A 12,480-nucleotide genomic window follows, 5' to 3' on the forward strand; every position below is an offset into this window, starting at 1 on the left:
GAGGGATGAGGCCCTTGTGAAGCTCTGGGCTGAGAGAGTTCAGGGTAGAGATGGTGATGGTGCGTGGGAGCTAACTGCTGGGGTGAAAGAACACTGGACAGAAAGACATTGGACGCACATTGAGGACAACTCTTAGAGGGCTTCTCCCACTATGAAAGGAAGCAGGAACATGGGATGGTAGCTGGTGGGGATGGGAGGGATATCAAGGGAAATAGTTTGTAATGAGGAAATTTGACAGCATGTTTATATACTGAGGGGAAAATTGATGATGCTGGCGGGTGAGAGAAAAATTTCAGAAGCAAAATATTTGAACAAGGGGAAGAGATTAGAATTGAGTGCGAACATAGATGGTTGGCTATAGACTGAACTGTGCATTATTTGAACTAGGAGAAAAGACATTCTATAAATAATAGTGTGGCTACTATGTAGACCTGTCCAAATTGTAAAGATAGTATTCAAATTGCTAACATTTGGGAAACTGTGTTCAGTAGTACTGAATTTGGGCAGGAAAACCGTTCAGATTGAGGGAAATACTCATGGCAAACATCAATCGAGTGCCTACTGCGTTTGGCTCTCTACACACGAGGTCATATAATCATCACACACACACCCAGAGTTACCTACTTATCAAGTAGACGTTTTATCCTTTTCTTACAGAGGAAGCTTTAGATTATGAAGACATATGAATTGCCAGAAGCCTCATAGTTAACCAATGACAATGTGCTCACACTGGCACTTTCACTCTGTATTGCCAGTAACAAGAAAAGAAAAGCCAAACATCACCCGGTTAATTCTTTCTCTAGAAATTAGTCTTAAATGATCAAGGATCTAGGCTTGGTGCTGCTATGACCGCCGTTTCCCACTCAGAAACCCAGGGGCAGAATGCTGCCCAGAGGCTGCTCTGGCTTATTACACTCCCATTAGGTTTGTTGCACCACTACTCGCGTAGGGAGAAGCAGCTACACGTTTCTCTGCTGAGCTGGAGTTGTCTGTATTCTTTTTCTGGGTTGACTCATGGAACAACTGAAATGCCCAGCTGAACTGGATGGTGATAAGTTTGAACTGCACTTACATTCAAATCCTCGAGGCACCGCCTGGCACTGGGCCCGGGGAGGACACGGGCTGAGTTCACACCAGCGAACCTCCTGGCAAGCTTTCCCGGCTGTGCTCGCAGGGCAGGAGCAGGAGAAGTCGTCCCACAGGGAGTGGCAGATGCCTCCGTTGTGACAGGGGTTGGGCTGAGCAGACAATACATCAAAGGCATAAGAAGCTCTGGCAACTAAATATGGAAAAGACCCCGTTAATATGTGAATGCTAATTTCCTACATATTTACATTTCGAACTTTTTATACCCATTGGCTGATAAATAGAATAAAACTTACTGCTACCATCGAGAGAGAGGAAAAGGGAAATAAAGAAAAATATATAATACTGATCTCCTGTAGCACAAGGAGGATTTTCAAAGGTGTAATAATATTCTCTGTAATTTATAAATTACCAGGCACTTTCACTGTCACTAATGATCGTTTGAGTTAGAGAATTTTCCTCCTGTTTTTACTGGTGAGGAAACTGAGGTCCCTTTCATTGTCCAAGATTCTATCAACAGTCAAACAGGGAAGCTGGTACTTGGATCCTCTGGGTCCCCAGAGGAGTGACACCACCTCCCCTCCAGCTCTGCCTCTGAATCAGAAGCGTATCATAATTTGAGTTCTCACAAGGTTTCTCACAAAGTGTTCAAAACGGAGGTATTGATAAAGGAATTTCTGAGAGCTCCATCTTCATTTATGCCCATTCCACTGTTAACATGTGATCTAGGCTAGTGACCCAACCTTTTTAAACGCCAATTTCCTTCTCTGTAAATAACATCAATGGAGAGAATAAAAATGCCTGCTTTGCACAGTAGTCCTTCCACAGAATGAAATGGATTGATCCATGGAAAATAGTGCCAGGCACATTGGAGGTGCCCCTATAGTAATTCTACAATGATTCATTTTTATATATTTAGAAGCAAGCCCAGTACATGGCAATAGTTGGAGTTCAATAAATGTTCAACAGATATAAATGCCTTTCCTTTTTTTCCTCTGAAAACTCATGCAGAGCTGACAAATTTACATATTGAACTAGCGTTCAGAAGAGCATACAAAATATACAAAGTAAAGCATGGGCTCTGAGTAATTATATTACAGAAAATTTCAAATCCAACTCCCAGAAGGAAGTTACCTCTCAGATTTTTTTTTCCTTATTCACTTAGTAGATGTTCAAAACAATGGTAGGTGGGCATTTAAGATAAAGTTAATGGTATCTTCAAAATGAATTAATTCAGTTAAACCTCTGGGATGCCATTAAGAATCTGGGAACTAAAATACAATTATTCTTAAGTCATTTGGTTGTAGAAGATGTAGTTATCTTGGTTGGTTAAATGGACCATAATGGCAATAAGATCAAGGCCGTACTTTCATGGCTCAGCATAAATCCCTGAGTCCTGCTGGGAAAGTACGGATGAAGCATTATTCTACAGCTGGTGGGTCAGTAACACCATATTCACATACAAAGAACAGTTATAATAAATTATCTATTTAATAAAATGAAACTTTGAGCACACAATATGGACATAGTTGGTATGAATAATCCTACCTCACACAGGTTGTCTCCGGGACAGCCTTGGGTCACACTGACAAGAACTGCATCTTGGGCTGCATTGCTCGTTGAATTTGGGAAGAATTCCAGATTTTCGTTGTTTAACCTTATATCTTGAATACAGCCTTTGAAGAATCCACCATTAACTTCAGTCTCCTGTCTGTCAGGCAGTCCACCAATGTAGAGGACATCTCCTCTTTGGAGTCTCCACGTAGGAGCAGAAATAAATCCTAGGTTTTGTGACGACTGATACAGTTCGATTCTATTTGGCTTGATTTTCAAAGATATCAAGCGGACATTTCCATCGCTGAGAACAAATTTTACTAATGATTTGGGAGAACCTGGAGTCAGCATTGCTAGTCTGCCATGCTCTAGCCAAACACGGATGTATTGGCAAGTGCCGTTTTCCAGAGCTAGGAGCAAGCCCGATGGACGACGTGTTCGAACAAACATGGAGAGCGTGAAGGCCTCTCCGTAGCTCTTGTCAAGATGGAAAGCAGCATATCCAGTGGAGTCGTCTTGGCCAAATCTGCCTGCCACATACGCTTCAATAGAGGAGGAGAGACAAAGAGGAAACATCTGAAAACCCACAAGTAATGCATATATATATATATACACACACACACATATATGCACAAATACATTAATATTTTTAAAAGTTCAAGACAGGCTTATTCAATAGAATGACAATTTGAAAAGCCATCCCTGACTTTCTGAACTTCTGAGTTTACTTTATTCTGAAAATAACTAGATTTTGGTTTATAGTTTATAGTGGAAGTCCACTGATCACAAAGAGAAAGAAGATTTCTGCACCGATAAACTTTTGAACCTCTTCCTCACTGCCCTAAAAAGGTGGGGCTTAAACGTGGAATATCAGATACTACTGTATTCCAACTTGATTTGGAGAAATTTGGGGAGCAAGAGCTCTTCCTGCAACACATGTAAGCAGACTGTTTGAGCAGTCGTCATCGTTGCTATTTGGGAGCATGCTCAAATGAATGGCATCAAACCTGACTGTTCCTTGTAAAGTACAGAAACCAAGAATTAGATTTGCAAATCCTCTTTTGGGAAGATACCCCTAATAATATTAAGAGGCAAGGCAGTTGAACAAAGGAAGAGGAGGACTTTTCCTTCTGTGGTCCTGGGTGGGTGAAGGAGAGGCATGGGGCACAAAGTACTAGGGCAAAGCTGAGTTTTGAACTCACCCAACATTTCCTGTGGACAGAGAGGTTTCTAATGCATTGACGTGGCAATGCTATCGATGTGCATCACCACAAGAAAACTCTTGAGAAGTATAAAAATAAATGCTGACCTTCAAAATCATTGATGATATAGTAGGAACAAAAGTTCTTGTACTCCTAAAGCTTACATTCCATTTGGGTGGAGGTTATATAGTCTGTCAGGTGGTGATAGGTTCTTTGATATACAAAAACTCAGGCAGAGAAAGGGACTAGGGAGAGCTGCGGGTGGGAGTGGAGCTGTCATTTTAAATGGAGTCATCAGGGAAGAACTCTCTGAGAAGGTAATATTTTAGCAGAACCCCGAAGAAAGTAGAGATATTACTGCAGAAATTCAGGAGATAAATGATGGTGGCTTGGATCAGTGGTCATGGTGCAGATGGGGATCAGTGGTCATGGTGCAGATGGGGAGAAGTGGTCAGATTTTGGAAATGTTTTGGTAGAACCAACAGGATTTTCTGGGGGAAGTTGCTATCCAAGGCTTTTTGTCCAAGTAACTAGAAGCATTGAGTTTCCATTTGCAGAGATGGGGAAGAAAACAGGAGGAACAGATTTGGGGGAGAAATGAGATTCCATATTAAATTTGAGATGCCCTATTAGATATCCAGGTGGAAATTTCTAGTCAGCAGTTAGATACAGAGGTTCAGGGGAGACATTCTGGGCTAGTCATAGTAATTTTGGATTTGTCAGTGTAAATGTGGCATTTAAAGCCCTAAGATTGGAAGAGATCACCAAGAGAGTGACTCTAGAGAGAGAAAAGAAGAGGTCCAAGAACTGAGCCCTTAAGCATCAGACATGTGGAGGTAAAGGAGATGATAAAAGAGTAAGACAGAAAGAGAACGAAGGGAGAGTGACACCCCATAAGCCTAGTGAGGAAAGAGTTTTCAGGAAGAGGGGGTATTCAACTGTGGTAACTGTTGCTGAGAGGTCAAGGCAGATGAGGACTGAAAAATGACCACTGAATCTTGCAATCTGGAAATCACTGATGAACTTGACAAAAGCATTTTCTTAAACATATTGCTGTCTTCAAGTCTTCACATCCCAATCCTAACCAGAAAAAAAGCACATTCCAGCATGTTTAAATGTTGTCATATGGTTCCACTGAAGTTTGAGCAAAGGTGGGACATATTTTATTTTAGCTGAATTATAGTGAAGCTTGCTTAGGTAACCATCTGTGTTTGAAGACCTTCTGCATAAAAGTCTGCATTTTCAGAATTCTGCCTTGATTTCCTACAGGAACATTACATTTTGAATCTGCATTTGGAGACCACCTGCTCCAGGCAACTACAGGTAGCTTTCAAAGTGCATTGTTAGATGTAACAATCCGTTTGAAGAGGCTAACATCTCTGAATGCACGGCAGCACTTTCATATGAGATAAAATGCTCAGTAAGAAAATGTGGCTCTTGAAGTTCCCGAGGTTTGGGAATATGCACAGAATTGCTCTGCCTCAGGGGTGGTCCCCGCTGGTCATCCTGGGACGCCTGCAGCATCACTTTGTGGATCCAGATGAAAACACAGACAGAACACAGAGCTGTTTCTTTTTCTCAGAAGCTTGACTCTCCAGCAGTCCTATTCTTCAGAAATCACAAGCAAGTAGTCAGAGCACATGATTTACTACATGATTTTAGAAACACCTGACGCCATATATGACTTGTCTGTGGACACGGAAAGAATGATTCTCGTATGTGTTGTTGATGTGTCATGAAGAGGGATAACAAATAGGGATAAGAAATAACCAAGTTTTAATGATTGATGGACTACAACGAGAAGAAATTTATTTACAATAAATAAAAGCCACTTGGGTCTAAGTGCACTTCATTGGTTTAGGGTGGAAGAAGCAGAAATCTGTGGCACCAAGAGGGAGAACAACTCAAAGTAAACCAATCATAGAAGGTGGCTGCCCAAAGGTCAATGGGACATTAGGCTGCAGAACAGGAGAACGTTCTCTGGAATGAGAAGGTTCCAGTCCTGTGTCACTCTTCACTGTCAGGCACATCTAGGAGCCAGATAAGCAAATGTATTCCAGAGCAAGCAAGCGGCTGATGGAGTGTCTGAAAATGATGTCAGGTGGAAAACATTAGAAGAAACTGGGTGTGTTCAGCATGATAGGAATGATGGCTCAGATAGTACAAGACACTTTTCTTCAAATATTTGTGTTCTCAAGAAGAAGACACGTAAGTAAGGTTGACATTGGCTTCAAGAGTTACAATGCTGCCAATGACTGGAAGCTATAGGTCATCATATATTATTTTAGTACAAAAAAGACAACTTCTAGGGGATTTCTGGGAAGACGGAGTGTGAGTGAGTTTCCCATTCCTGAAGGTGTGGAAGCAGAGGTTTGGGCCACTACACTTGGGTGCACAACAGTGTAAAAAATTCAGTCATGGAGTGAAGCTCCTTCTATATCTAAGAAACTCTAATTCCAAGCAGATAAGAGTGTCAAAGCTTAGATGTACGACTGAAGATAAAACATATGTCAATTGCCTCTCTTAATCAAATATTCTCTAGAAGGGACGAGGTCGGTGATACCTTTATCCTGAACAGTATCCTGGAAGCTCCATGTTCCTGGACACAGCCAGGGCGATAAGATACACTGCGATGACCCTGCAGACAGCTCTGGGAACTAAGCTTTGAGAAACTCTTTTCTGAACTCTTCTTATTGAGACACTTGATCATTTTTTAAAAAATCAACTTTAAAATACAGGAAGCCTGTCTGTCTGTCATGTTTAGTCAGCCAGCTAAATCTTCCATCCAGACTGCTTGTTCCTTGCAATGGGTACCATGTTTGGGAAACGCTGAGCCAGGATCATGAATTGCGTGAAGTTTGCCTTGTACTTTGTAGCCCATCTCCTCCTGAACATCTATGTACAATGACAGGAAGATTCCAGGTTGTCCTTACAGCTTGCAAGCATCTTTTGTGATGGGAATAAACTCCCCAGCAAACATTCCTCAAAGATGATAGCAAATACAAAATACTTTAAATTTATGACTAAGAGGTGATATGAGAAATATAACTTTTCTTAAAATTATACCAAGGATTTTCAGAAAGGGACGATTTTACAGAACTTACTCCCTACAAAGATATCTTCTGAAGCTAAGCATTTTCATGAGGATTAAACAGTTTCAAATAGTGGAAGGGTGGGGGGCAGCAGGGGGAAAAGGAAACTGGAGGAAGAGAGAGGACAGCTAACCAATTCAGGAACTGGGCTTAAAGACTCTGTGATTTTCCAAGTTGGAAAAAATAAATTAAAGAAAACCACAACCCACTGGATTGGCATCCCTTGAATCTATTTACCAGGACAGTTAGCATCACCACGGTCAGTATTAACCTCATGGGTCACTGCACTTGGAAGCTGGTCAAAATGAGTCAGCATCTGTTTGTTATTTTGTATATGTAGTAAAAATATTGCCTTGGGTCAATTAAATTTTTCTTCAAAAAGTGAACATTGCTTCAGCATAATCTCCCCTTTTCTCCTTTAAAAAAATCACAAAACAACTTGCCATTCCCTTTAAAATATTACATAGAGCTAGTAGACGCCAGGCCTCATAGTCAAGCGGGTCCATGATTTGTAATGAATATTGTGGTCAGGGGGAGACCCGTGAATAGCTTCTAACAATTCTTAGCCCTTCGTACACGGAGTAGGGTATAGACCAAGACTGGTTTCAATTTTACTTCATATAAAGCAAAGAAGACTATTTACCAGATGTTGTCCTATTTCAAGTTACTCTCAAATCTTGGGGTAAATTACAGCTGCACTTCAAAGCAGTCTGTTGCAATTACCTTTCCAACATTTGCAATGCAAGAGAATAATAAAAAGAAACAGGTATGTACTTATCACTATCAACAGCAGTCTTTGGAACAATGTTGGAAGTAAGGATTTTGAAATGCATTTCAAACTGATTTGCTAGAGAAATCAGATCAATTAGTTTATGGCATCTACCAAGTTTCAGTGTTGTTACTTTTTTTAAACTTTTTTCTTTCTTTTTTTCTTAAGACACGTTGGTAGAATACCTGTTTTCTCCAATGCAACTCTGGAAAATACATCTTTGAATAAAATTGGTGGTTTATAAAAGTGCTAAACTTAAGCATGATTTTGGAGCTAGTGTGAATTGCATAGAGAGGAGGGCAAGGAAGTAACTATGTACTGAGAGTCTACTATGCACGCAGCATTGTGCTAGAATTTGGCATTGACTAGTTTCATGTCTAACGGTCCTATTTTTCCAAAAAGATCACTCCTCTTTCAAATAAGATTTACAATAAATTTCTGATACACAACAAATGGTAAAATTGTAATAGCATTTTGTAAACACCAAGATGTAAACCCATTTGGATGGGAGCTATGGGCTTATTTTTCACTTCTCTGCATGAGTGAAACCCTGGTGTCCTATGAATCCACTCAGATTTAATTAAGGTACATCATCAGCCTCTTCATTTTCCTGTCAGTGGGCAGCCAGCCGCAGAGTCCTGAGGGCTCCTGATGATTCATAACCAGCAGGAGCGGCCCAGCTGTTTTGTCCCGGCTCTGCTCTGAGGCACAGCCTTCCTGGCGCCCGGCCCCTCTCACCTCTGTGACAGCTCCGGCCTCGGTAGGGCCGGTAGCAATCACACTGGTAACTAAGCCACAAGTTGAGGCAGCGTCCTCTGTTGTGACAGGGTTGGCTCTCACACCAGTCCTTTCTCGTGCAGCCTGCCTTGACATTTAATGACCAGCCGGACGAGATGTTCTCCGGGGTGATGGGATTCGAGTCAAGGTGAACATCTTGGAGGCAGCCCACAAGCGAAGGTATGGATGGTCTATTATAGACGTTAAGCAGAGCAACACCACTGTGGACTGTTCCCTCTGGTAAACCCCCCAAAAAGGAGTTTTGTAAAGCACATGTTGACCCATCGCTTCCAAATGGAGAAGGAGCTCTCGTGATGCATGTCCCCAGGCAAGACTCGTCAAGTAAGGCAAGGCTCACAGCCTCTGCAAACGTCACCTCCACTGCATGCCACTCCCCATCGCTGGTGTTGTGGGAGATGAACAGGACCACCTCTGGCTGATCCCTGACTTGAATTGATAAGTGGACGTAGCCACTGAGCAGCTCCAGTATCACAAACACGTCCCTGTCACCTCGGAAAAGTAGAAGTGCCACTGGCTGGACAGTCTGAAACCTGAGGGCTATTTTACAACCGGAGTCCTTGGCTGTCACTGAGCCACTTGGGACCCACAGGAAGCCATCACCCTCAAAAGAAAGTGTGGTGACCGTTTCACACCGTGACCCAGTATAGCCAGAGGGACACAGGCAGCCAAATCCATGCTGGCCATTGCGGATGTGAGGGATGCATGTTCCATTATTTAGACAAGGGTGATCAGTACAGCTGAGGAGCAAATCAGAACAGTCCCTTCCTCCATAAAATGCTCCAGAACGGTTATCAAATGGGCAACGGCAAGTGTAAGTCCCAGGCAAGTTCTCACAAGTACCACCGTTTTGGCAAGGGCTTGAAGAGCACTCATCGACGTCCTCTTCACAGTGGACCCCTGTTCGATGATAAAGAATAGATTGAAATTACATATATTCAGATCAAAAATAGAACTTTCACATAATCTTCATGTACAATCTTTTGGAGGTGCAGAACCGGCTCAGGTGTAGGACTGTAACAGAGTGAAATGTGAACAGAGATTGAGGAGCTGACACCGATTCTATCATTCTGCATGTATGGTGCACAGAAGTGCAGTCATGGCGAACCCTGAATTCTCCCTCTAGAAATAGGTTATTTGCCAAAAAGAGTGGTTGACTCAAACTATCATTGTCAGATATATATGTGACACTGAATATAATAAAAAAATTTTTTAAAAGAGAGAGAAATAGATTGCTATTGGGAGCAATGCTAGACACAAGTTATTTACTTGGGGACTTAATTCCCAGATATTGTTTATCTTGCCCTGGGCTGCTAATTTCACTCTATTCTACTTGGAAACAGCGATCTGCCTTCTCCATTTTTTGCACCTGCCCATAATCCCTAGACACACAGACAGTCCAGACAACTCTCTCTGTGGAGGGCTTCTGAGGAGAATGGAAGGTCCCATAACCTCCTCGCCACAAGTCTAGTATAAACCATGAAATCTATCCAATAACACGTTCTGGTTTCTAGTTTCTTTATTTTCTTTTACTCTTTTTCCTGGTTCTAAGTCAAAAAAAGGTATCTAATTAGAGAATTGTTAGAATTCATTTAATCCAGGTAACAAAAAGAACTATAACACTTTTTAAGAGTGACGGCTATTGCTTTTTAATGAAGTTCAAATGAACAAATAGTGTTAACAAAAACTGACACATGTATAGGACTCTGTGGCTTCGACAGCACCATCATCCACGCTATGTGTTTGTGTTTACAGCAATCTCCCGAGGTTTTCAAGGCAGATAGGCTTAGCTCTCTTTCACAGACAACACTGAGGCTTAGAAAGATTGACGTCTAAACTCCAAAGCACCTCTACAATCTGGTTTTTAAAATCCAGTCTGACACTTTCTGTTTTTTAATTGATAATTTAGTGCATTCTTGTTTTTTGTTATTACTAACATGTCTGTCCTATTTTCCCATTTAACTCCACGCCTAAATGTGTGCTTCATAAATTTAACTAAAGGCTCCTATATTGATAATGTTGGATCTGAATCCCAGCTAGGCAGTGAGCAGGTTACAGTTATTTTTTGTGTCTAGGTCTTCTGATCTATAAAATGGGGTTAAAAATAGTACCTCTATCACAGGGCTTTTTAAAGGTTAAGTGAGTAAAGACACGTAAGATGCTCATAACATTGCTTGACATATAAGTGACTTCTCAGTAAGTGTTGGCTGTAATTAAAAAGTAATAACCAAAGAAATTACCCTCACATGACAAAATCAAATAGCACTGTCATCATTGAGAGAGACTATTTAGAAAGTGTGGGCATACGGAATGACCCACAAATTGCATAACTTTACATAATGAGAGATTTACTTGGACAGCATATTAGGCTGGAATCTCATTAGATCACGCTCTTCACGAGGGAAGGGAAGCTGTTTGATTTACCAACGTATGTCTAAACCACAGCACGATGCCTGGCTAACGTTTGGCACTCGGTAATTAATTTTTGTATGAATTGATTAATGATGACCTTTGTAAGGTGATTAAAATTTTTATACTGCATTTAACCTGATCCAATCCAGAGCCCAAAGTGCTCTTTTTGTGTCTATTTTCAGATAAATTTACCCAATGTTAATTTTTGCCCACAGCCATTTATGTACCATACATTTAGACCCTTGATTGGACCCTCCTGTACTTATATTTTACTTTACTTGGATTACTTTCATACAATCTTTGTTAATCCAAAAGTATTTCAAGCTCTGTGAAAGGAGGGAACGTGTTACAATCTTAGAGTCTCCCACAGTCCCTGCACAGTGCTGTGCATATGTGTGTTATAAAAAGCTGGATGAGTAGAAAAAATAAAACTAAATCAAACTGATTTATGTGATCTATAATCATCCTCATAGGCAACAGAACCGACACAGAAATTACAGGCTATATTTTAAAGGAATGTTAGAATGCAAGTTTCATTTAACTGAACTTACGAAAAGTTCAAACTTCTGTATTAGAAGATAGTTTACTTAAATTTGATTTTCAAAACACAAAAAAATCAATCCGTAAGCATTTAATTAAGAGGAATGCTGAACAGCTCATGAGTTATAATTGAAGAAAAACTCTTTTTGCCCACCCATTGTGCCTTTAAACATATTTAATGGGGGATAAGATCTCCCACAGACCCCAAGTCTTTTCTGTTCAGTCTTGATTAATAATAGTCTTAAGATCACATTTTAAAGACCTATAATGAGTAGGATGGCCAGTCATAAGAAATGTAAGTTTCAGTGCACTTTGGAATTGAATCTTTTTTCTTTGTCTGTTAGGTCGACTTCAAGCTGTCTTGAAAAAGGACCAGGAAGGGTTCCCCCTTCTTTTTTCCCTCCCCTCCCCACCTCCAGACTTCTGCCTGAGTGTCAGAAGGGTTCAGAAAGTTTCCCCTGACTGGTGCTGGTGTTAATTGGCTCCACTCTCTCTGAGACTGACAGGTGTTTCAAGGTGACTTTTATCCCGGGGCTCTTTGTGGGGTCCTTGGAGCTCCCTGGTCCATCGCTCCAGCTGAGACTCCAGCCAGCAGGCCTTGTTCTCACATTGTCCCTCCCCCAGCCCCTTCCTCATTGGTTTCCTGAGGTTTACTTGACATCACCAACTCTGTCTGTTGTTCTTCCTGCCCCTTCTGAGGGGGACCAGGACCCGTTTTACACTGACCACTGACTGACACTCCTCCCGTGATTCCCCAAGGACCCCAGGTCCACGGGCCTCTGCCCTGCAGGTGGAGGGGAGCATGGCTGCTGCCCAGCCCAGCACAGCCCAGCAAAGCCCAGCCCAGCCCAGCAGCAATTCCCCTTCCTTCTCTCTCTTTCCTGCTACCCCAGGTGAGCAGTCACACCCTTTCAGCTTTTTCTTTTTTTTGAAAAGACTTTTCAGAACTGCTTAGACTCTGTGTTGTTTATTACTGTCCAAATACATGAAGTTCTGATGAAATAAAATCATGTGGTACAGATAAAACCAG

General features: G+C 41.5%; 1 protein-coding gene across 1 annotated transcript in view; it reads right to left on the reverse strand.

The window, feature by feature from the left end:
* Positions 1 to 12,480, reverse strand: part of CRB1 (crumbs cell polarity complex component 1) — a 282,452-nt gene that overhangs the window by 46,627 nt on the left and 223,345 nt on the right. The window contains exons 7-9 of the mRNA XM_061185280.1: positions 8,442 to 9,398; positions 2,635 to 3,182; positions 1,073 to 1,238 (exon numbers count right to left, since the gene is read on the reverse strand). Of these exons, the coding sequence (XP_061041263.1) occupies positions 1,073 to 1,238; positions 2,635 to 3,182; positions 8,442 to 9,398 (1,671 nt within the window). The remainder of the gene's footprint in view (positions 1 to 1,072; positions 1,239 to 2,634; positions 3,183 to 8,441; positions 9,399 to 12,480) is intronic.

This window comes from Eubalaena glacialis, chromosome 3, assembly GCF_028564815.1.
Source record: "Eubalaena glacialis isolate mEubGla1 chromosome 3, mEubGla1.1.hap2.+ XY, whole genome shotgun sequence".
Classification (NCBI taxonomy): domain Eukaryota; kingdom Metazoa; phylum Chordata; class Mammalia; order Artiodactyla; family Balaenidae; genus Eubalaena; species Eubalaena glacialis.